At 44.6% G+C, this 25,139-nt stretch overlaps 1 protein-coding gene across 1 annotated transcript in view; it reads left to right on the top strand.

Moving 5' to 3' along the window:
- The window catches only part of ptprn2 (protein tyrosine phosphatase receptor type N2), a 573,154-nt gene that overhangs the window by 58,968 nt on the left and 489,047 nt on the right, over positions 1 to 25,139 (top strand). The window contains exon 2 of the mRNA XM_060920656.1: positions 6,387 to 6,437. Within this exon, the coding sequence (XP_060776639.1) occupies positions 6,387 to 6,437 (51 nt within the window). The remainder of the gene's footprint in view (positions 1 to 6,386; positions 6,438 to 25,139) is intronic.

Raw genomic sequence — 25,139 nt, forward strand, 5'->3', positions numbered from 1 at the left:
GCTCTAATAAATGCTAGGTCTGTAGCAACTAAGACCTTTATCCTCAATGATTTTATTACATCCCGAAAGCTGGACTTTCTTTTTATAACTGAAACATGGCTTAGGGTTGGTGATTTGTCCTCTTTTGTTGAATTATGTCCGCCCCACTGTGGCTTTTTAAACTCTCCCAGGGTTTCAGGTCGTGGTGGTGGTCTGGCAACAGTGTTTAATAAGTCGTACAAGTGTAGGTTTCTGCCCACTCAAACTTATTCTGCTTTTGAAGTTCAGTTGTTACTGGTTAATGCACACTCCCCAATTTTATGTGCTCTGGTGTATAGACCCCCTAAAGCCAGTAGCAGTTTCTTACAAGAGTTTTCTGACCTCCTGTCCTTTATGGCCTCTCGCTCTGAGAAATTACTGATTTTGGGAGATTTCAACATTCATATTTGCTGTCCCACCAAGCCGATGGTAAAGGCATTTTTAAATCTGATTGATTCCTTCAATCTAACTCAGTCAGTTTCTGGCCCCACACATCTGAGAGGTCACACACTGGACCTGGTCCTGTCACTGGGTCTTTGTATTGCAAAAGTTGATATCACTAACACTGCTGTGTCCGACCATTTCTTGATAGAGTTTGAGTCTTGTTGGCCCTCCCTCCCCCTTCCCCCTCCTCAACCCTATCACTTTGCCCATTCCATTAACTCTGCTACAGCCTCACATTTTTCTGACCTCTTTGAGCTCACTCTCCCCTCTCATTCTCCTGATCCTTTTTCCTTTACTGACATAGAAGAACTGGTCTCTCTTTTTAATCGGTCCTGCTCCCATACCTTGGGTCAGATAGCCCCCTTAAAATTAAAATGGCCCAAGATCAATATCACCATACCCTGGCTAAATGACTCCACTCATGCCCTCTGTCGAGCCTGTAGAAGGGAAGAGCGAAAGTGGAAACAAGATAAACTCCAAGTCTCCTTTGAAATCTTCCAATAGCATTTAAAGCTTTATCAACTCTCTGTTAAGGAAGCAAAGGCTGATTATTTTTGCTCAGTTGATTAACACCCAGGCTCACAGGCCTAGGGTACATTTTAAAACAATAAATTCATTCCTTAACCCTACTGTAAACCCTGATGACACATCAATTACCTGCGAGGAATTTTTAGAATTCTTCATTGAAAAAATTGACAAAATCAGATTTAATATCTCACCTGTAAACTCTGCTCCACCAGAGACTCTTGAGCCAGTCAGCCCCTTTCAGCTGTTCTCTCTGGTATCCTCTTCTCAGCTGTCTGATATAGTGTCTCATTTGAAGCCTTCCTTTTGTCCCTCTGACATAATGCCCTCTCGACTCTTCAAGGAAGTTTTTAGTACACTCTGCTCCATTATACTAGCTATTGGTATTGTCCTCTCTAGCTTTAAGCATGCAGTAGTCCAGCCTCTGTTAAAAAAGCCCAGTCTGGACCCCAATGACCCCAAAAACTGTAGACCCATCTCTAAACTACGATTTTTCTCTAAGATTTTAGAAAAAGTGGTTTTCCAGCAGCTTTCCTTCCACCTAAACAACTTTAACATTTTGGAAAAATTTCAGTCAGGCTTCAGAGCCCTTCACAGCACAGAGTCTGCCTTACTTAAAGTGCATAATGACATCTTGCTCGCCATAGACTCTGGTTCATGTGCCATCCTTCTCCTGCTTGACCTCAGTGCTGCATATGACACTATAGACCACAATATTCTGTTGGTGCGCCTACATGGCAAAGTAGGACTGCAAGGCCCAGTCCTGAACTGGTTTAGGTCCTATTTGGAGGATAGAACCTTTTGTGTTAAAGTAGGCAGCCAGTCTTCCTCTACTGCTGCAAGTAAATAAGGTGTTCCCCAAGGATCCATTCTAGGCCCCCTGCTTTTCTCCCTTTACATGCTGCCCCTGGGCTCTATCCTCAAGAAGCATAACATTCAATATCACTGCTATGCCGATGATACACAGCTCTACCTGCCCTTCACTCTAAATTGCACTTCCACCCTCAACAAACTGTTTAGCTGTCTTGAGGATATTAAATCTTGGATGGCATGCAACTTTTTGCAACTTAATTAAAGGAAAAACTGAAATCATTTTATTTGGCTCCTCCTCCTCTGTCGCTAGCCTTAGTAAAACACTTGGTCCTCATTCGTCAAACCTACATAGCATAGTCAGAAATCTGGACGTTCTACTAGACAACTCCTTAAATTTCAACAAGCAAGTCAGTAGGGTGGTTAAAGGCAGCTTCTATCAATTAAGAACCATAGCCAAGCTGAAACCCATTCTATCCCCAACAGACCTTGAAACAGTCATTCATGCATTCATTTCCTCCCGTTTAGACTACTGTAATTCTCTGTACCCTGTAGAACAGGATAAAGCGGCTAGAGATAATGAGATGAGATGAGATTCTCTGTACATATGTATGTCATAATTAAATCTCAACAAACTCCAGTCTGTACAGAATACTGCTGCCAGGCTCCTTACCAACACAAAAATGAGGGAACACATTACGCCGATTTTAGCTCAGCTCCACTGGCTTCCAGTTAAATTCAGAATTGAGTTTAAAATTTTACTTTTTGTTTTTAAAGCTGTTAATGGTTTAGCCCCACCATACATTTCTGAACTTCTGCTCCTACACTCTTCACCCAGGTCACTCAGGTCACAAAATCAATCACTCCTTACCGTCCCACGTTCATGCCTCAAAACCCATGGTAACCGAGCTTTCTCTGTAGCTGCTCCAAAGCTTTGGAATACCCTCTCTCCACGCATCAAATCCTCCCCTACAATTACCTCTTTTAAATCCAATCTTAATATCTATTTTTTCTCACTTGCTTTTAATTCAGACTGACATCTGGTTTTATTTTATTACTTATTTTTGTTGTTGTTGTTGTGCTACCAATAACCACATATAATCTTATGTAGATGTATGGTCTTATTGCCCATGTTAAGACTTCTTAGCTAACTTTTTCGTGAAGCACTCTGGCTCAACCCCTGTTATTTTTATATGTGCTATATAAATAAATGACTTGACTTGACTAAAAGTTTGCCGATGACACAGCCATCATGGGGTGTATCAGGGACGACAGAGAGGAGGAGTATAGGAGCCTGGTGAGGGACTTTGCTGTGTGGTGCAACAGAAACCATCTGCAGCTCAACACCTCAAAGACCAAGGAGCTGGTCATTGACTTTGGGAGGTCCAGACCAAGGTCACGACCAGTTCTGATCGAGGGAGTCGAGGTGGAGGCTATGGATTCCTACAAGTACCTCGGGCTGTGGCTGGACAGCAAGTTGGACTGGACTTCCAACACCAACCACTTGTACAGGAAGGGACAGAGCAGGCTATACTTCCTGAGGAGGCTGCGGTCCTTTAACATCTGCAGGAAACTCCTGTGGATGTTCTATCAGTCCATGGTCACTAGTATCCTGTTTTACACCGTGGTGTGCTGGGGGGGCAGCACATCCAAGAAGGACACATCCAGGCTGGACAAACTGATCAGGCGGGCCGGCTCTGTGGTCGGCATGAAGCTGGACTCTCTGGTGATGGGGGCAGAGAAGAGGACTATGGACAAAATACTGAACATCATGGACGATGCCAGTCACCCTCTGCACACCGTCATCAGCAACCAGAGGAGCCTGTTCAGTGACAGAATGCGCCTTCCCAAGTGCAGGACTAACAGACTTAAAAACTCCTTTGTCCCTCATGCCATCAGACTGTACAACTCCTCTCTGGGATGGAGGAGGGGTAACAGGAGGACAGAGGATGGGAAGGAGCAGTAGCCTAGCCTGACAATAAGCAATACTGGACAATGTGTAATATAATGTGCAATATAATGTGCATTACCTCTTCTGTTGGACTTTTTTCCTTCCTCTTCCCCATATCTTATTCTTATTCTCTTTTATATTTGTATATGCAAATACCTAATTTAATTTATCTAGAAGTTTTTCTCTATTTCTATTCTCTGTTTATCCTGTAATGATGCTACTGGAATTTTAATTTCCCTGAGGGAACCCTCCCAAAGGGATCAATAAAGTTCTATCTAATCTAATCTAATCTAATCTAATCTAATCTAATCTAATCTAATTAATTAATTAATTAATTAATTAATTAATTAATTAGATTAGATTAGATTAGATTAGATTAGATTAGATTAATTAATCTAATTACACGTGTCCAGAATCAGCCTCTGACGCAGATCTCACCGCTGATCATCACTTCATTCTTCTCTCACCTGCTACTGACCAGCTGACTGAGAAAACAAAACCATTACAACTCTAATACTGTGTGTGTGTGTGTGTGTGTGTGTGTGTGTGTGTATTAGGGTGACCAGAACTGACCTGTAGGTTTGGTAGATCTGAGAGAGAGAGAGAGAGAGAGAGAGAGAGTTCTAATTTGTTCATGTCCTCTTGGGAGCTTCTTGTACTCCCTGTTGTATTTTTATCACTGAAGACACACACACACACACACACACACACACACACTGATTCACACCCTTCCCCTGTTGTATCTGTCCTGTCCTCTCTGAGACGGGAAACTGCTTTGAATGAATGTGTCTGCACTCATCGGCCCTCTGTGTGTGTGTGTGTGTGTTAGAGAATGTATGAATGTTTAATAGAAGAGATATTTTTATGCTGCATCCGTGCTGTCTAAGAAACTGTGTGAGAAGGTGACTGTGTACTCATTTCATTGATTCCTCCATCCATCTATTCCTCCACCTATTCATCCATCCATCCATGCATCCATCCATCTATAAATCCATCCATCCATCAATCCACCTATTCATTCACCTGTTCATCCATCCATCAATCTATCCACCTATTCATCCATCCATCCACTTATCCATCCATCCACCTATCCATCCATTCACCTATTTATCCATCCATCCATCCATCCATCCATCCATCCATCCATCATCCTATCCATCCATCAACCTATTCATCCATCCATCCATGCATCCATCCATCCACCTATTCATCCACCTATCCATTCATCCATCCATCCATCCATACACATATAATCCATCCATCCATCCATCCATCCATCCATCCATCCATCCATCCATCCACCTATCCATCCATCCATCCATCCATCCATCCATCCATCCATCCATTCATACACCTATTCATCCATCCATCCATCCATCCATCCATCCATACACATATCCATCCATCCATCCATCCACCTATCCATCCATTCACCTATTTATCCACCTATCCATCCATCCATCCATCCATCCATCCATCCATCATCCTGTCCATCCATCAACCTATTCATCCATCCATCCATGCATCCATCCATCCATCCACCTATTCATCCACCTATCCATTCATCCATCCATCCATCCATACACATATAATCCATCCATCCATCCATCCATCCATCCATCCATCCATCCATCCATCCACCTATCCATCCATCCATCCATCCATCCATCCATCCATCCATCCATCCATCCATCCATTCATACACCTATTCATCCATCCATCCATCCATCCATCCATACACATATCCATCCATCCATCCATCCATCCATCCATCCATCCATCCATCCATCCATCCATCCATCCACCTATTCATCCATTCACCTATCCATCCATCCACCTATTCATCCATCCATCCACTTATTCATCCACCTACTCATCCATCCATACATGCATCCATCCACCTATTCATCCAACTATTCTTCCACCTATTCAACCATGCATCTATCTATCCCTCCATCTACTCATTCATTCATTAATTAATTCATTCATTTGTCTGTTTGTTTTTACCTGAGTTTCACCCCTTCTCATATTCAGCCCTATTTATTAGCAGTAGTAGTTCAGTGTAGTATAGTTTACTACACCTAGTTAGTTAGTTAGTTAGTTAGTTAGTTAGTTAGTTAGTTAGTTAGTTGACTCTGTTTCAGAACTCACTGTATACAAAGACACTATTAATAGCTGTTTCTCTCTAGCACACTGATGAAGGTTGCAGTAACATTCTGCACATTTTTCACTTGTGGTTTTATTCATGTCTCCTCTCAGTGTAGTTCTGAACAAATCATCTTCTGTCCTGCTGCAGGAAGATGAGCTCAAAGTCCTCATCATCCTCAGACCTAAACAACATGAAGTTTCTGAGACAGCGTAAACGGATATTTCTCAGCTTTAATAGAATATGGGTGAATAGTTGTGTAAGATGTTTGGAGAGAGAACAGAGCTGAGTGAACGTGTGACCTTGCTTTAGGTTCAGTGTGTTTCTCTCACTGCAGGCACGATAACGATGTGTACAGAATGTCTGAAGGGTGTGTATGTGAGTTTAAGATTTGAGTCACACAGCCGAGTTTAACTCTGATTACATTTAGAAAATTACAGGAATGAATAAAACGTCACGTCTCATTAACACTGTGTATGTGTGTGCTTTCAGGCTGCCTCTTTGAGGATGATCTATGTGAGCCACATGAGGTTTGCATCAATGGTAAGTCCAAATTTATGTCTGTATACCACAGCGCTGTTGAATTCTGGATTGTGATTGGTCAGAAAGTGTTGATTAATTCTCTATAACAGCAGCTCTGACAGTAGTGTAGCTGTACATCACAGGTTTAGATTAATGCCCTCATTCATTCACAGAGACAAGCCATTGGCCAGTTCCTGTGGTTTAAGAGGAATAAAACACTTGGGGATGTGCTGTTATAGGAAACTATTCAATGTTAGGGTGAAAACAGTAACTCTGCCTCATAACAGCATACCATCAGTTGATTATTTCCAAGCAAAGAGGCCATGCCTCCTTCACTGAGAATGACTGACACACACAGAGGCCATGTCTCCTTCAATGAGACTAACAGAGGCCACGCCTCCTTCACTGGGACGAACATACAAAGAGGTCACACATCCTTCACTGAGACTGACACAGAGGCCACGCCTCCTTCAATGAAACTGACACACACAGAAGCCACACCTCGTTCACTGAGACTCACACTCACAGAGGCCATGCCTCCTTCACTGGGATGAACATACACAGAGGCCACACCTCCTTCACTGAGACTGACACAGAGGCCACAACTCCTTCACTGAGAATGACACACACAGAGGCCACACCTCCTTCACTGAGACTCACACTCACAGATAGAGGCCACACCTCCTTCACTGAGACTGACATACACAGAGGCCACACTTCCTTCACTGTGACTGACACACACAGATAGAGGTGTGGGTGCAATCAGTTAGTTATTGAAATTAAGTGATCAATCTCGTTAAATCAGTCTCATTAAATTTTGAAGGTCAATAATTAAAATGAATCAATCCCATTGAATCGTTTAATTTGACTCGTTTGAATTGAATCATACCATAGAATCAGTCTCATTCAGTGAATCGTTCAATGAATCGTTTAGTGAATCATTTGGTGAATCATTCAATGAATCGTTTAGGGAATCATTTAGCGAATCATACCATTAATCCTGGTGCTTAATAATAAATTACCAAACAGCTAAATTATGGTACATTTCCAAATTATTACGATCACTTACCATATTACATAACTTGTATATGCACCCTTTTGAATTCGAGGGAGACTGGGGACTTCATATTGTTCACACAAATAAACACAGCTTGTTTAATAAATGAATTTATTATACAAAGATAAAAAATAAAATAAATCAATATATATACAAGCAGTGAGGTGTGTGTGTGTGTGTGTGTGTAGGACTTGACCATGTGTTTAGCCTCGTGTAGCTAACTACACGTGGTGGAGGCCTAGCTTGTTGGTAGCTAAACAAAAGAATGTTATCTAAACAGAACAAAGGATTAGCTCTGTGTTTAGCCTTGTGTTGCTAGTGTGAGTTTGCTAAAGGCCCTATGGCCTAGCTAAAGTGTGTTTGTTAGGCCTGGTGAGGCCTACTGAGCACGTGTTGCTAAAGACAAGGGTATTAGCCGTAGCTAACTAAAAGCTAACTTGTGGATTTCTAGCTGAGGTGTGGTTTATCAGGCCTGATGGCCTGCTGAGCACATGGTAGGCCTTGATTAGCTTTGTGTTGCTAAGCAGACAAAAGGGAAGCTGTAGCTAACCCACTAGCTCATAACCATACTGAATCCACTGAAATCTTAATGACATCAAGATGTATAATAATGAAATTATAATGTTAGTAAGAATAAAAAAGAGAAGCATGCGCAGCCTATCTATTAAACAATTGAGAGAACACAGAACCAAAATAAATCAACACGCTGCGTGTCTAACAGTGTAACAGATAAACCTGGGTTTAAATTCACACTATTTCAATAAAAGCAAATTCCTAAGACTATCCTAATTATGCCCAAATGCCAAAATCTTACTTAATCCTGCCTTTAGCAAGATATGAAGAACTATTCGCCAGTGTAGTTTCAGGCCTCGCCGTGAGAGCACTTGAGCCGCTCGTGATGGAGGCGGAGAAAACTTTCGGGTCCAGCGGAGCACTTGGGTGGTTCCCGTGGAAAGCAGAGGATTCTTGGTCCGAACCTCAGCGTTCGTGAGGAAAAGTCTCTGATCAGAATCAGATGCACAGCGCTTTTGAGTTAAAAAGGATTCAATCGCTTCTTAACTTTTAACTGCCTGGGCTGCAGTCGTGACGTCACTTCTAATGCAAGTAAACCGGTTGTAACTCAGGTGGAGTTTAAAGATCGCGCGACTCTAGAGTTTACCTTTGCCAAGGGTAAGAAGCAAAATCGCGCTGAGTGATGGATCTTGCAAGAAAGAAGACGTCTTTTTGGGTGGAGAGCGCGCCTCTTTATACATCCAGATTCATCGGAAGCCAGACGTGAGAGACAAAGATGGAAGCGTTGTCCCATTGTTTTATGTTTCCTTGTATGATGACGTAGATGATCCCGCCCACGCGTGACGTAGGTCACACGGAAGTGGACTGGGAATTGTAGTTCTGACACAAGATGGCGGCATGATACCTACAGTCCCCCTTTTGGTCTCAGGGGTATGACGGAGTCGTAGCACTGAGAGCACCGTATCGTATCATCGCCGTGTCCATAGTCCTTGAGGTAGACTTGTCCTGTGCAGTCCATAGTGTCCTGCGAAGACTGTGTAAACTTGTGAGTTCCAGTAAGACAGTTGGAGACAGAGGCATTTTGGGCATATCACTATGGGCATTTGGGCATATAATCATTATCTAACTAACTAGATCAAAACCACATAAAAAAAAATTAAACATGGAACATGAAACATGTAGTGTTCAATTTCTTATGCATAAAAAAAAAGAGAAGAAATGAAGGAAGAAAAGAAGTATTAGTGTTTGGGTTGGCAAACCTAATCTTCTAGAAAGGTGATAGCAGTGGGGGGGTCTGGCTAGAAAGCGTGCGCTACTGCGGCTAGCTGTCGGGGGGACAGACCATCTTATCTAGCTAGGTGTGTAGTGTTATGTATGGGTTGCCTGGGCAGACCCAGTGGATGTCTTTCGTGAAGGTGCACATCTCTAAGTTTTGTGGATTCACAAAAGTGAGGATAGCACTGCCAAGACTATATGCCAGGTGTATTTGCGATGAATACACACTAGTAATAACTGATTTTAGTATTTTATCTACCATGTTATACCGAAGGGTTATTACTTCATTGGGTTGGTGAAGTCTGACCGGGAATGTTAGTGTACGCTTATGGTTGAGTGATGCGTACAAGCTAGGTGGACATGATGGGCCTAGCTGTCGTCCACCCCCTTTTGGAGTGAGGACTGTTCAACAAGGTTTGATTCGATTATGGAAATCGATATGAAAGCGTTTGATTAGGCCTAGATGTCCTAATGTGATACGCGACGGGGAACGGTTTTCCCACGATCGAAAGGTCTCGACCAGGGTGGTAGGAACTTCTCTGAGATTCGGGCGTAGTAGGCTTTGTGTCCTTCTACTCTCGAATCGAGATTCTTTTGGGCACCTGTAAAGGTTGACTGTAGGTGGCGTCGTAGGTCGGCGACATGTTGATGTGCGGTGTATGCAATCGCGACACTCATGGCCTCTGGTTTGTATAGGAGATGCGGGGGAAGAACCGACTCTCGCCCAGTCATCATCCCAAAGGGTGTGACTTCAGTGGCACAATGAGGGGTGGACCGAATGGCCCTTAGCACCAAGGGAAGTTTCACATCCCAAATTTTACTATGGTTTGAGATATACTTTCGCAGCATGCTCACAATGGTTTGAACGGCTCATTCAGCCTGACCAGAGAATTGAGGGTGGTGCGTGATATCAAATTTCGCCTCGACGCCTAACATGTTCCACAGCGCAGCCATTACACCAGCGGTGAAATGGGTGTCTGTGTTGATGGATAGAGGGAGATTTTTGCCACTAGGGGGAGTCGCGATGTCAGGTGTTTCGACACCGGACTCGGTGTGCCAAGACATGGACTGAAGTTCATCAGAATTTTGATCTCGCGTGGCGCTCGGTTGATCGGTGTTCGCACTAATCTCATCGCAACGGGTTTGTGCATATTTTGTGGGATCCAACGACTGTGGGGTTTTGTTTTGTGTGAAGCTGACTACGTTTATGTTGCAGGGCTTGGTTGGGATTGGGTCGCCTTGTGAGAGCCGTGTGTCTGAAACCTCTGCGAAGACTTTGGAACACATCAGGGTGATTTCTGACCCGGTATCCAAGAGAGCTTGGAGGGAAACGTTGCCTTCTACCACCACTGGGGTATAGATACGCTTGGCTTTGCCTTTCCTAACCAAATCTCCAAGAAACTGCGTCAGGGGTGCATCCTGCGGGTCAGGCTTCACTACTGGAGGGAGTGGTTTCAACTCATCGCTGCCTATTGGGCAGGGGTCTTTTCCCCACCCCACGAGGTAGACACGCGGTGGTGGTGGGGATGGGTCCCGGCCTAGTCAAGCTGACGGTTTGTCCCTGACTCTGCTCGGCTTACCCTTCCCTTTCTCATCGCTCAGCAGTTGTCTAATCTGTGCTAGTTCGGCCCTCATTTCTGCCATCCCAAGCGGCTCTTGGTTGGCTTGTTTAATCTGTGCTAGTTCGGCCCTCAGTTCTGCCATCCCAAGCGGCTCTTGGTTGGCTTGTTTAGCGGTAGCTGACTTAGGGCTCTGCTCCCTTCGAGAGGAGTTGCGATGGGGCCCTGACTGTCCGCTATTCTGAGATTTAGGGCCGTGACTGCCAGATTCGCGGTTACCTTGCCCGTGGGCGTTGGGGCCCTGTTCCCCCTTGGCTCCAGCTTGTCGGCCTTTTCAGTTACCTTTGGGTTGACTCGACGTCTGGTGGCCGGGGTTTGGGTTCGCCCAAGGGGGTCCGCGGTTTGGGGCTTCACCCCCTTCTAGGCCTAAGGACTGACCTTCCTGCTCATATAGGCGGAGGACTCTGGGATCATCCTCGTGGCGGTCCGTGGGTCGGACGAACGTCTCCCACGTTAGTTGTGCGGTGCGACGCATTTCTCTCATAGTATGGGGGCGCTGGCGACACGTGAGTGTTACTTGGTTACGGATGCACGGGTGAAGGTTATGGAGGAAGAGGGACTTGAAGTTGCGATCTTCCTCTAGCCCGGGCTCGCTTCTGCCCTGAAAGTACGCCGCGCGGAGCCGACGGTAGTACTCGCGAGGGTGTTCGCTTTGTTTCTGTCTGATTAGAATGGCACCCATCGTCGCAGCAGTCTCGTCCTCGTACAACGAGTATTCCTCTTTCAAGTACTCACGTATTTTCTTGTAGTTGTCGAGAACTGACTGTGGTAGGGTCTCAACGAATGCTCGTACGCTGCTACCTAAAGTTTTCCAGACTAGTCTGGCCTTTTCATGCGGCGTAGCCTCTGGCAGGTCCAGGAGGCTACGTTCGATTTCCCGGAAATAATCATTAACGCTTCGGTGTCTATGATTTTCCGGCTCAAAATGCTCTATGTCTTTCGCAAGGATGTCGATTTGGCGGATCCTAGTTTTGCGTTCTGCGACAAGGCGTTTTGATTTTGACCTGTAGGGGTCCTCGCTGTCTTCGCTATTTGAGCTGCTCTCATATCGCCTATGTCTGCGTTTCGGCTTGTAGGCGGCCTCTCCGTCAGAGGAGTCTGAGGGTACGTAGCGCGGCGTTTTCCGCGTGCTAGAGGCTGCAGCGATATTGAAGCGCGAGGGGGTGTAGTGGGGAGTAAAGTAAAAACTCCCAGCGCCACGAGATGGCGATCGCGTGGCTTTCACGCGAGTTGAGCTTGAGTGCGGTGTCTGATCTACCGTTCTAAGCTCAGGTTCTTCCTCCTCCAGAGTGGAACTCTGTTCTTGGGAGGGTTTGGCCGATCCCTCATCTGAGCGACGTGCTTGCGTCACTTCTTCTCTGAGGCATTCTATTTCGCACTTTAGTTCATCTTGTGTGGCTCTCAGGCCCACGAGGCTACTCTCCGCGCTTTCTGCTCTCCTTTGAGCTTCGGCCAGTTGTCGTTTTAGTGTTCGTTTTTCTTGTTCGAGGGTCATACACACATGTTCCATTTCCTTATAGTAGATCATGAACAATTTGGATAGCCCTTCTGGGAGAGTCATAGTACGCTCTTTAAGTTCCCTAACAGCTATGTGTATTTCATCAAAGCGAGCCTTTTGGTCCAGATCACAGAAGTAATTTCTCCTATCCTCCGGGACTTGGCCTAAATCGCCTACAACATCGAAAAGAGAGAGGAGGGGCCCTTCTGACTCACTTGATTGGAGATTCGACATTTTGTTCAAAATGTATTAACTTAAAGGAAATTAATACTAGGTGTTGATTAGGTTAGAATTTAATTTAATCCAAGTTGCTAAATAACTGATTTGTGGTTTCTTAGCTACTTTGTTCTTTCACTAATGTTTCACTCATATTAATTAGCTCAATTAATAATATTAGTTAACAATAATGATTGTTAATAATATTAAGTACTCAGATTAGATATTACTCTAATGTACTAATCAATTAAACCAGTATCAACTAACTGTGGTTGACAGCTGAATTTCAGTTCTGTGATTAACACACTGTTAATGATTCACCATTAAAGTCACCTGTGTTATACCTTGGCAGTTGCTGAATCAACTGAGTTTATTTGTTGTTGAACAATATTCCAGAAGTCAACAAACCAATCTCCTCACACGAGGCACCAATTTAACTGTGGGTGCAATCAGTTAGTTATTGAAATTAAGTGATCAATCTCGTTAAATCAGTCTCATTAAATTTTGAAGGTCAATAATTAAAATGAATCAATCCCATTGAATCGTTTAATTTGACTCGTTTGAATTGAATCATACCATAGAATCAGTCTCATTCAGTGAATCGTTCAATGAATCGTTTAGTGAATCATTTGGTGAATCATTCAATGAATCATTTAGGGAATCATTTAGCGAATCATACCATTAATCCTGGTGCTTAATAATAAATTACCAAACAGCTAAATTATGGTACATTTCCAAATTATTACGATCACTTACCATATTACATAACTTGTATATGCACCCTTTTGAATTCGAGGGAGACTGGGGACTTCATATTGTTCACACAAATAAACACAGCTTGTTTAATAAATGAATTTATTATACAAAGATAAAAAATAAAATAAATCAATATATATACAAGCAGTGAGGTGTGTGTGTGTGTGTGTGTGTGTGTGTGTGTAGGACTTGACCATGTGTTTAGCCTCGTGTAGCTAACTACACGTGGTGGAGGCCTAGCTTGTTGGTAGCTAAACAAAATAATGTTATCTAAACAGAACAAAGGATTAGCTCTGTGTTTAGCCTTGTGTTGCTAGTGTGAGTTTGCTAAAGGCCCTATGGCCTAGCTAAAGTGTGTTTGTTAGGCCTGGTGAGGCCTACTGAGCACGTGTTGCTAAAGACAAGGGTATTAGCCGTAGCTAACTAAAAGCTAACTTGTGGATTTCTAGCTGAGGTGTGGTTTATCAGGCCTGATGGCCTGCTGAGCACATGGTAGGCCTTGATTAGCTTTGTGTTGCTAAGCGGACAAAAGGGAAGCTGTAGCTAACCCACTAGCTCATAACCATACTGAATCCACTGAAATCTTAATGACATCAAGATGTATAATAATGAAATTATAATGTTAGTAAGAATAAAAAAGAGAAGCATGCGCAGCCTATCTATTAAACAATTGAGAGAACACAGAACCAAAATAAATCAACACGCTGCGTGTCTAACAGTGTAACAGATAAACCTGGGTTTAAATTCACACTATTTCAATAAAAGCAAATTCCTAAGACTATCCTAATTATGCCCAAATGCCAAAATCTTACTTAATCCTGCCTTTAGCAAGATATGAAGAACTATTCGCCAGTGTAGTTTCAGGCCTCGCCGTGAGAGCACTTGAGCCGCTCGTGATGGAGGCGGAGAAAACTTTCGGGTCCAGCGGAGCACTTGGGTGGTTCCCGTGGAAAGCAGAGGATTCTTGGTCCGAACCTCAGCGTTCGTGAGGAAAAGTCTCTGATCAGAATCAGATGCACAGCGCTTTTGAGTTAAAAAGGATTCAATCGCTTCTTAACTTTTAACTGCCTGGGCTGCAGTCGTGACGTCACTTCTAATGCAAGTAAACCGGTTGTAACTCAGGTGGAGTTTAAAGATCGCGCGACTCTAGAGTTTACCTTTGCCAAGGGTAAGAAGCAAAATCGCGCTGAGTGATGGATCTTGCAAGAAAGAAGACGTCTTTTTGGGTGGAGAGCGCGCCTCTTTATACATCCAGATTCATCGGAAGCCAGACGTGAGAGACAAAGATGGAAGCGTTGTCCCATTGTTTTATGTTTCCTTGTATGATGACGTAGATGATCCCGCCCACGCGTGACGTAGGTCACACGGAAGTGGACTGGGAATTGTAGTTCTGACACAAGATGGCGGCATGATACCTACAGAGGCCACGCCTCCTTCACTGGACTGACACACAAAGAGGCTACGCCTCCTTCACTGAGACTCACAATAACAGGTAGAGACCACACCTCCTTCACTGAGACTGACACACACAGAGGCCACACCTCCTTCACTGAGACTCACACTCACAGATAGAGGCCACACCTCCTTCACTGAGACTGACACACACAGATAGAGGCCACACCTCCTTCACTGAGACTGACATACACAGAGGCCACACCTCCTTCATGAGACTGACATATACAGAGGCCACACTTCCTTCACTGTGACTGACACAAACAGATAGAGGCCATGCCTCCTTCACTGAGACTGACACACACAGAGGCTACGCCTACTTCACTGAGACTGACACACACAGATAGAGGCCACACCTCCTTCACTGAGACTGACACACACAGATAGAGGCCACACCTCCTTCACTGAGACTGACACACACAGAGAGGCCATGCCTCCTTCACTGAGACTGACACACACAGATAGAGGCCACGCCTCCTTCACTGAGACTGACACACACAGAGGCCATGCCTCCTTCACTGAGACTGACACAGATAGAGGCCACTGTTGCCTCTTTTCCACCAAACCAGTTCCAGGGCTGGTTTGGGGCCAGTGCTGGTGCTGGTTCATAACTCGTTCAACTTGCAAGCCAGCTGAGAACCAGTTTGCTTTTCCATAGCTCGTGGTGCTAAGAGAAGCCACGTCATTACGTCGCTGTATACGTCAGTTACTTCGCTGTATACGTCATTACGTCGCTGTATACGTCAGTTACGTCGCTACGTTTGCATAAACCTTAGCATGAATATCAAAGCAAAAACAACATGGAAGAAGCAGCAGCAGCAACAACAACAATAATAATAATGGATGACTTCGCGTTTGTACAGCTGCTGCTTCTCGTCGCTTAAAAATGGCGATCTTTCACGGTCTTGTTATTGTTGTTGGTCTTAACAACTCCACCCCCCCCCGCTGACGTAAGTGGTTCTTTCCTCTGGCCCAGCAGAGAGTTGGTGCTAGCCTGGAACTGGTTTTTCTGGCCCTAGAGCCAGTTCTTTGTCAGTGGAAACAGAAAACCCGGTTCCAAACTAAGCACTGGCCCCGAACCAGCCCTGGAACTGCTTTGGTGGAAAAGGGGCATGTAAGGATCTGGCCATAGATCCTCACCCTATTTCCCAGATAGCTGGACAACACTCAGCCGGACACATCCGTAAAATGCTGTTCTCCATTTATTTGTGTGAAGGACACTACAACTACACAAAACTGACATATACTGACTTAGGTTCGTTAATACGAAAAACACAATACTTGTAACTAGTGGCAGCCTACAGGACACAGCCACACATGCCGCCAAGCCTATCCAAGAGGGGCGGGGCAACCAGAGGGCAACCAGTGACCTCGTAGCTGATTATTACATACCCCCCCACTTAAAATGAGGGCTGTCCCCAGACCACAATAGAAAGGAAACTTAACTATGCAAAACGTGTGTACCTGTGTTACCAAGCAGGATAACACTAAGAAAACAAATAAAAACAGAAATACAAGGCATCACTGTAAACACCTATTGACAGATTTGCCCGCTCCATGAGTCTATAGCCCATCACTGAAAACAACTGCAGCATTTTCTCTTTTTTTTGTATCACATACCAACACTCTGAACTCACCATTCACAAAGAATGGATAGCTATCACATAAGACATAGGAACATAGAAAAACCTGATTTGACACTCCAAAATGCCAGCATAACAGTAAAACCAGCAGAGCACCAAAAAAAAAAACATGGGAAAACACGGAAACATTACCTATGTTCAAGTTCAGTACCTTTGTAAAATGTGTAAACCTAAAAAATGAATCCTTGTCACTAGTAACCCTGAGTGTGTCTTGGGCGGAGGAAGTAAGAATGTGCCTCCGTGTAAGCAGGTTGTGTGTGTAATAACTCAAAAGTGTGTTCGTGTCCAGACCTCTGTGGAGTGCCTGTGGAGAACTGGAATGAACCTCCCTGAGCAATAAGTAGAGGTGAAAAGTGAGGGGAGGCCCAATATGTTGGGGCTGTGAATGTGGGATGTATGAGGTGGCATGAGTGTGTTCCTGCCAGAGATGATGGCTGATGTGTGTGGCAAGGTGTGACTGTATGTTTAGGGCGAAGGAAATATGTGTGTGTTTATATTGGTTGTGGGTGCGAGGTTTGACTGTCAGTGTGGGGCAAGAAGGAGGCCATGGTGGGTGGGATAATCGCCCTGTCAGACGATGTGGGCTCTGTGAACTGGTGTTGAGGCTCTGTACCCTCAAACATATCAAAACCATAGTCCTCTTGTTCATCAGTACCCTCTCTTTCTTGTTCTTCAGACACCCCCGACTGTTGTGGCACATTGTCCAGAGTCACGTCCTCCCCATCCCCAATAAAAAAAGGAAGCAGGTTACAGACATGGTGAACTCCACCATCAGCTACTCTAGTGAGCTTATAGTCAAGCTCCGACATAACTTCTGCAATCCTGTAGGGCCCTTTGTAGATGGGGCAAGCTTGGCCGAAAATCCTGCTGAGGCATCTGACCGTGGGTGAGCCTTTAGTTTAACCAGGTCACCGATGTGGAAAGAGACTCCTCTGCGTTTCTTGTCATAGTGTTTTTTCTGAGTCGCATGACTGCTGGCCAAAGATTCCCTTACATGCTCATACGCCTCCTGTAACGCTGAGGTGAGCTCCATCTTGTAGTCATGGACTGAATCTGCTATGTATCCCAGGCTGGGAGACATCCATAAGTCAAGAGGTGTGTTCAAGTCCCTGCCATACAAGAGGTACGCTGGAGTGTCTCCTGTACTCTGGTGTGGGGCGGTCCTGAGTGCAAAGGAGATCAGAGGTAGGTGTAGGTCCTAGTCTCTGTGTTTCTGTCCCACATAGGCTCGGATCGCTGTCTTGATTGTGCGTTTTACCCGTTCCGTCTGGTTAGATTGTGGATGATATGCCATCGTCAGTCTGTGGTCTGAGCCCAGGGCAGAAACGGCTGCCTCAAAAAAATCACTTACAAACTGAACGCCCCTGTCTGAGACCAGGTGTGTTGGAGCCCCGTGTCTTGCAAACACTTCTGAGATGAACTTACAAGCAGCAACTACAGCTGTAGCGTCTTTGACAGGACAGATTTCAACCCACTTGGTGAAATAATCAATGAAAACGAGGATGCACTCATTCCCTCTGCAGGACCTGGATAGAGGACCCATAAAATCAACACCTGCAAACTCCCACGGGTAAATAGCTACCACTGGTTTCAGGTAACCTCCAGGTTTTTGGGTGGTTGGCTTGGACAACTGGCATTTTATGCAGGACAGGACATATTTCTTCACCTCCCCCCGCATACCTGGCCAGTACACCCGCCTCTGTAAGCGTCCCAGAGTCTTAGTGACCCCCAAATGGCCCACCATGGGGTGGTCATGGAAATACTTGAGCAAGGTGCCCCGCATAGCCTCTGGTGCATAAAAATGTAAGGCCTTGTCTTGATGAAGCGAACAGGAAGTCCTCTTGTCCACGTAATAAACCATACCATCTCGCACACAAAAATCTGACGAGTCTACACAGGAGTCGTTTTCCAGGTCAGTATGTAGTTTTGCAATGACTGGGTCTGCCTGCTGAAGCTGTTGCAGCTGTTTCTTGTCCTCTAGTATCACTGTCGCCTGGCACCTGGGATTGAGGGAGGCGACTGTGGCATAGGGGGGTAACAGGTCTACCGACTCAACAGCATTGCTGGCTGGGTTATGTGAGAGGGCATCTGGCACTAAATTGGCTGAACCAGGCCTGTGTATGACCTCAAAGTCAAAATCTTGCAGCCTCAAACACCAACGTGCAAGATGGCCTGAGGGGGTGGGTCTTGTCATCAACCACCTCAGGCTATTGTGGTCTGTTACTACCGTGACGCTAGAGCCTTCAATGTAGGGCCGGAAATGTTCTAGCGCCCAGATAACCCCCAAGCATTCTTTCTCTGAAGTGGAGTATGGGCGTTCAGCTTTGTGCAGGGTACGGCTTGCAAAGGCAATGGCTCTCTCATAGCCATCTTCACCTGTCTGGGTAAGAGCAGCCCCAAGTCCCATGTCACAAGCATCGGTGTGAACAGTAAAAGTTTTGCTAAAGTCCGGGAGTACAAGGACAGGTGCACTGACTAGCTTTTGTTTTAAGTGATCAAATGACTCCTGGCACTCAGTGGACCACACAAAGGGGGCATCCTCTCTCATGAGGGCTATCATTGGCTCTATGATATGGGCATACCCTGAGATGAACCTACGGTAGTAGCTTGTCATTTCAAGGAACTGGCATACATTTTTGACAGATTTTGGTGTGGGGAACTGGCTGATTGCTGCCACTTTACCATCATCAGGGCCGATACTGTCCGGTGTCACCAGGTAGCCCAGGTACCGCAACTTTGGAGTGCAGAAGTGGCATTTAGCCAGTTTCAGAGAGAGCCCAGCATCTGCCAGCAGCCCTAACACTCTGTCTAGGTCCGTCAAATGCTGATCAAAGGTCAGGGACGCCACCACAATGTCATCAAGGTACACCATGCAACAGTTATGTGTGAGCCCTGCCAGGACAGTGTTCATTAATCTTTGAAAAGTCGCTGGGGCATTTGATAACCCAAAAGGCATCACATTGAACTGATAGAGCCCTTTATGTGACACAAAAGCTGTTTTGGGTCTTGAAGCTGCTGCAACAGAGACCTGCCAGTAACCCCGTGCAAGGTCCAGCGTGGAGATGAATCTGCCACGGGCCACAAAATCCAAAGAGTCATCCATCCTTGGGAGTGGGTATGAGTCCTTCACGGTGGTTTTGTTAACTTTTCTGAAATCAATGCAAAATCTCGGATCTGCACCTGGTTTTTCAACTATTACGATAGGGGATGCCCAGGGCCCTGATGCAGGCTCAATAATCCCATCCTCCAGCATTTTGTCAATTTGTTCTTCAATAATCTTTCTTTTTGCAGGTGATGCACGGTAAGGTGGTAGGCACACTGGCTTTGCTGTTCCTGTATCTATTGTGAGAGGTACGTCCAAGCCTTCCCTCAAACAGATGTGCAAAGTCTGCCAACAGGCCTGCTAACTTTTCTTTGTCAGTAGTGGGCAAGGCTGACTGCTTCACCACTGGGCCAAGGTCAGTATTGACATTCTTAAATGTAAGACACGCTACATGTCCTTCCAACTCCTCAAACTCTTCCACAAGTAGATCTGGTGCGGAAGTAGCATTGTCACCCAACCTGACACTCCCCATTGCAGGATGAATATGAACATCTGCTTGGATCATGAAATCAGTCCCCAAAAGAATGGGACACGATAGGTCTGGGATCACCGCAAAACGATGAGTGAATGGGTGTTCCAGCAAAAGAACAGGCAGCCACACAACACCTGATGGGTTACATTGTTTTGAGTCAGCTAACTCAAGGGGGGAAAAGTCCATGGGAGAACAACATCCTCTTTTATGCCACATTTCTCAAGGGTGGAGGGATGGACCACTGAAATGGATGCCCCAGTATCAAGGGTGGCTTTTAACGACACCTGGTTGACAACTACCATCGATGTCAGTGGAGTACTCTTTGATCTCCTTTGGCCAGCTTGCACCAAACTGACAGTGTGGGACCCCTGTGTTGGTTGTGCCCTTGTCTCTGTTTCACCTTTACTCTCACCAGCTCTCTGGAACCTCTTTGGCCGTGCCCCTGTGTCACCCATGGGACGTGCAGAAGTATCTGGATTGTTTGTGGTCTCTTGACCCAGCCCAGAGGTCACAGCCACATGAGATTCACTACTGACAGCTTGTTTGGTCTTCCTACAGTTGTCACAGTTGCGAGTGGTGACACCAGGAGCCAGACATTTAAAGCAGTGCAAGTCTCGACACAGAGGGATAGCTGTAGTTCTGTTAAAAGAAACAGGGCCCAGAGCAGCATGTAGCTTGTGTGCAGTGAGGAGTAGATCTGTCATGGTTGTAGGCGCAGCGGCATGAAGGGCTAGTCGAAACTGATCAGAGACATGTCGGCTAATTATTTCAATCTGTTCCTGTTCAGAGGGTGGCTGTTTCAGTCGTTTGAACTCAGTCACTAGGTGAGCAACAAAAGTGGGGAGTGATTCATTGGGAGCCTGAACCCTGTCCAAAATTCCTCTCCAGATTTTTTCTTCATTGTCTATTGGCAGGAACGCCTGACGAAAAAGATCTGAAAAATGATTCCAAGACACTATGTGGGGCTGCATTGCAAAATACCACTTTCGAGACTCATTTTCAAAAAACCTAGTTAATTCAAGGAAAAACTGAGCATCAGACAAGCGAAGTGTCGACTTGTATAAGGAGACTGACTGTAGCCATTCCTCTGGGTCTATAGACTTGCCTCCATCAAACTTTGTTGGGACAAGACCAGGAAGATGAATTTGATTAGCCATAGAAAGAGTTGGGGCTGGTGTGGGGTGTGTGTGCTGTGTGTCATGTTCAAGTGAATGATCATAAGAGTGGTCAGTATGTTTGTCACAACTAGAGAGTGTATGTGCAGCAGGAGTTGAGGTATAGATAGGGAGGGCCTCTGTCAACCTCTTGTGTGAGTGTTGGGATGTCTGATCTTCTAACTGCTGTAATAAGCTACGTTGCAAATCAACAGACATACTAAATGCATGTGTCAATACGTCTACCTGTTGTTGTAAGCCATCAACCCGAGCAGCCAGATGGTGTATTGTTAGGGACTCACCCAAGTCAGAGAGGTCAAAATCCCCCCTATTGTTACCACCCCTGTTTGATAAAGATTCTTTACGCCTAGCCATCACAGAGGAAGTAAAAACATGAAAAATATAATCACACCAAATACTCAAAACCTCTTATCACCAGAATAATGTTTTGAGGAAAAGAATATCATATATACATGTAAAAGAAGTATATATACACTTGTACAACACCACTACAATGTACAAAAGTAGTTTAGTATTGGTAGTTCAAAAAACACAAGTTATCATTGTAAGATCATTGGATAGAACTATGAGCAAAAATATTACTAGTCTACTATCTCGACAAAGGCAGTTCAGACACCGGGGCTCTCTTTTTTTTTTTGTTTGTTTGTTTTGGTTTTACTCTGCCCACATGGGTGTCTATTAAACCAGTGACGCTTTTAGGTTGGCGTGTAGACACTTAGCTCTCACAGACTCCGTTGTATGTGATAAAGTTCTGCTGTCGTCTCTCTCACTGGACCCACTGCAGTGGCAGGAGCTTGCAAAGATGCGCCGACCAATCAGGAGCATGCATCCCTTGAGAAGTTCCACGATATGCATGCATTGTCTCTGCACAAGTAATGTCTTTGAACACATGAACTCCGTCTTCAGTCAAACACAGAGAAACACGAAAGGCAAAAAAACAAAATACCCAAAATACATCCAGGAAGTAATTTAGTCCAACAAAATAGATAATCCAATGTGTCGGTTTCACTTATTCCAATGTGAGACATTTAGGTGTAGCATGCATGCATTGAGTTCAGCTGTTTACTTTAGCATTAGACTGACTCGTCAGTAATGTTAGCAAGCATGCCGTCGTCTTGTAAGGTTTCAAACACAAAGTTCGTCACGAAACCATCCAAAAAGATTAAACTGTCCAACTTAACTCATGGACCAGCGAGTGCCAAACTTGTACATCCAAGGAAGTTTCTTCAATCACAGTTTGGGTGCCACTTGTAAGGATCTGGCCATAGATCCTCACGCTATTTCCCAGATAGCTGGACAACACTCAGCCGGACACATCCGTAAAATGCTGTTCTCTGTTTGTTTGTGTGAAGGACACTACAACTACACAAAACTGACTTAGGTTCGTTAATATGAAAAACACAATACTTGTAACTATAATGACATGCGTACTAACACCTTCTGCGCGCTTTGACAGCGCATTGATATCTGAGCTCTGTATCAATGCGCTGCCGAAGCGCGCAGAAGATGTTAGTACGCCTGTCATTATAGTGCGGACTTTCCATAGCATAGAAAATCGCTACGTTTCAATTTGTGTAACTGAACTTGTTTCATGTCACTGGTCATATAAACCCATGTAAACAGGAAAAACGTGGAAGAGTTTGGTCGCATCTAACTACAGCCCCAAAAAATACCACTGGCCATGCTGAGCCTAGCTACATTGCTAACAGGAGTGACAGCGCATCTGACTGCGTCTGACTGACTGGGAGGTCACGCAAAGCTCGGACAGGTACGGAGCAGCTCGTCTCAATTCAGATAAGAGCATATTTCATTATGGAAGTATGGTGGACTGTTCCTTTAAAGCAAATTCCACCATCTTGGGTCAAAGTAATTGGGAGTATGCAGATTGTACAGCCTCTGTGGCCACTAGGGGGCACCAAGGAGGCAGGAACAATAAAAATAAAAATGTAAAACAGTGTAGAGATACATTCACTGGTCACTTTATTAGGAACACCCAGACATCCAGCTGCTGGTTGATGCAGTTCTCTAATCAGCCGATCCCTTGATGCATAAAATCATGCAGGTACGAATCAAGAGGTTTAGTTAATGTTCACAATGTTCAAACATCAAAATGGGAAAAACTGTGAGCCCAAAGCGTAACTTTCTTTCACTGTGGCATGGGTGGTGGTTTGAGCCAGGTTTGAGTATTTCAGATGCTGTGTTCACACTTATACCGGTACAAAAGTGGTATAACTGTATCGATACAAAGTATACCGGTACAGTTTAGTGCATCTGTCCACACTAGCGAGAAATGTTTGCGGTTTTCTTTCACGGTAGTTGAAATGCGCGTGCACGAAATGTTTCCATGGTTACCGAGTAACTTCCTTCCGAGAATATATGGCATCCGTTATTTCGAGATCTTGAGAAAACAAAACAATTATTTCATGATCTCAGCTGGATCACTGTATCTCCGTCGGTAGAGACGAAGCCGGGCCAGTCTTCTGCGGAGGTGCCGCGGACTAATTTTGAAATTATCCCTTATTAAAAGACTTAATGCAATCTCTCCCTGTGTCAACCCCTGATCAAAATATTGCCTTATTAGGTGATCGATTATTCCAGACATTCTAATGACCAAAGTTGTGTCTATACAGAATGAGAAATAGCCCCAAAGTCAGCATATCACAAGTCTCTTGGCGCACCTGAATGAACCATTTCTCAGCTGTTTACTCGAGATCATGAAATAACTGTTTTGTTTTCTCGAGATCTCGAAATAACGGTTTTGTTTTCTCGAGATCTCGAATTAGTTGTGTTGTTTTCTTGAGATCCTGAATTAATTATGTCGTTATCTCGGGATAACAAGGTGAATAAAAAAAAAAAGATTATATGAAGGGCCTCTCTCGGCTTCCGTACGGATGAAACAGCATGTGTGTGCTTTTAGTTGTCAATGTACAGTCTGTATTTCTGGTGGTCATTTATTCAGTCGAATTGTATAAAACGTGCGAGGCAGTTGAGAAAGAAACAAACGAATCTCCATTCTTCACTATTTTATTCAGCGAAGACATTGATTGAGGTGTGTGACTTTGCGCATGCGCATTATATTTGTATCGATACAGAACCGCTTCATCTGTCCACACTACAGCGAAGCGCTACAGTACCGATACTGTACCGGTACGAAACCCATACATTTGTGGGTTTCGTACCGATACAGTTATACCGCTACAGTACTGGTATAGTTGCTAGTGTGGACAGGTGTTGCGGTACGAAAGTAGTTTCGCATCGGTACAAAATCCCTAGTGTGGACAGGGTAATAAACTGCTGATCTCCTGGGGTTTTCACACACAACAGTCTCTAGAGTTTACACAGAATGGTGTGAAAAACAAAAAACATAGAGTGAGTGAGCAACAGTTCTGTGGGTGGAAACAAACACCTTGTTGATAAGAGAGGCCAGAGATCAGAAAATGGCCAAATTGGTGTGAGCTTTTTTTTTTCCAGGAAGGATATAGTAACTCATATAATCACTCTTTACAACCGTGGTGAGCAGAAAAGCATCTCAGCATGCAACAGCAGACAGAAGAACACATTGGGTTCCACTCCTGCAGCCAAGAACAGGGATCTTAGAATCAACAACACATTCCTATTAAAGGGGAACTGAAGGCAAATTTTTTATTTTCAAAATTCTATTTATCTCATTTTATTAAATATAGGAATGCATGTTTGATCGCTATTTTGTCGCTTCTATAGCAAGTTATGAGTGTTTGAAATATGCTATGTAATATATCAGTCCATATGTCAAAGCAATGGCTGTAAACGAGATTCGCTGAGACCTGTGCGAGACATTGTAGGACAGAAGTAAAATATACAGCGGAACTCAAAGTGACCGACATCTGTCATTGTTGTCAAAAGACATACACTCTCTCCTTCGAATGCTGATGTAATCAAGCCGGAAGTTTTCCGTGTCTGAAATC

This window comes from Neoarius graeffei, chromosome 1 (assembly GCF_027579695.1).
Source record: "Neoarius graeffei isolate fNeoGra1 chromosome 1, fNeoGra1.pri, whole genome shotgun sequence".
Classification (NCBI taxonomy): Eukaryota; Metazoa; Chordata; class Actinopteri; order Siluriformes; family Ariidae; genus Neoarius; species Neoarius graeffei.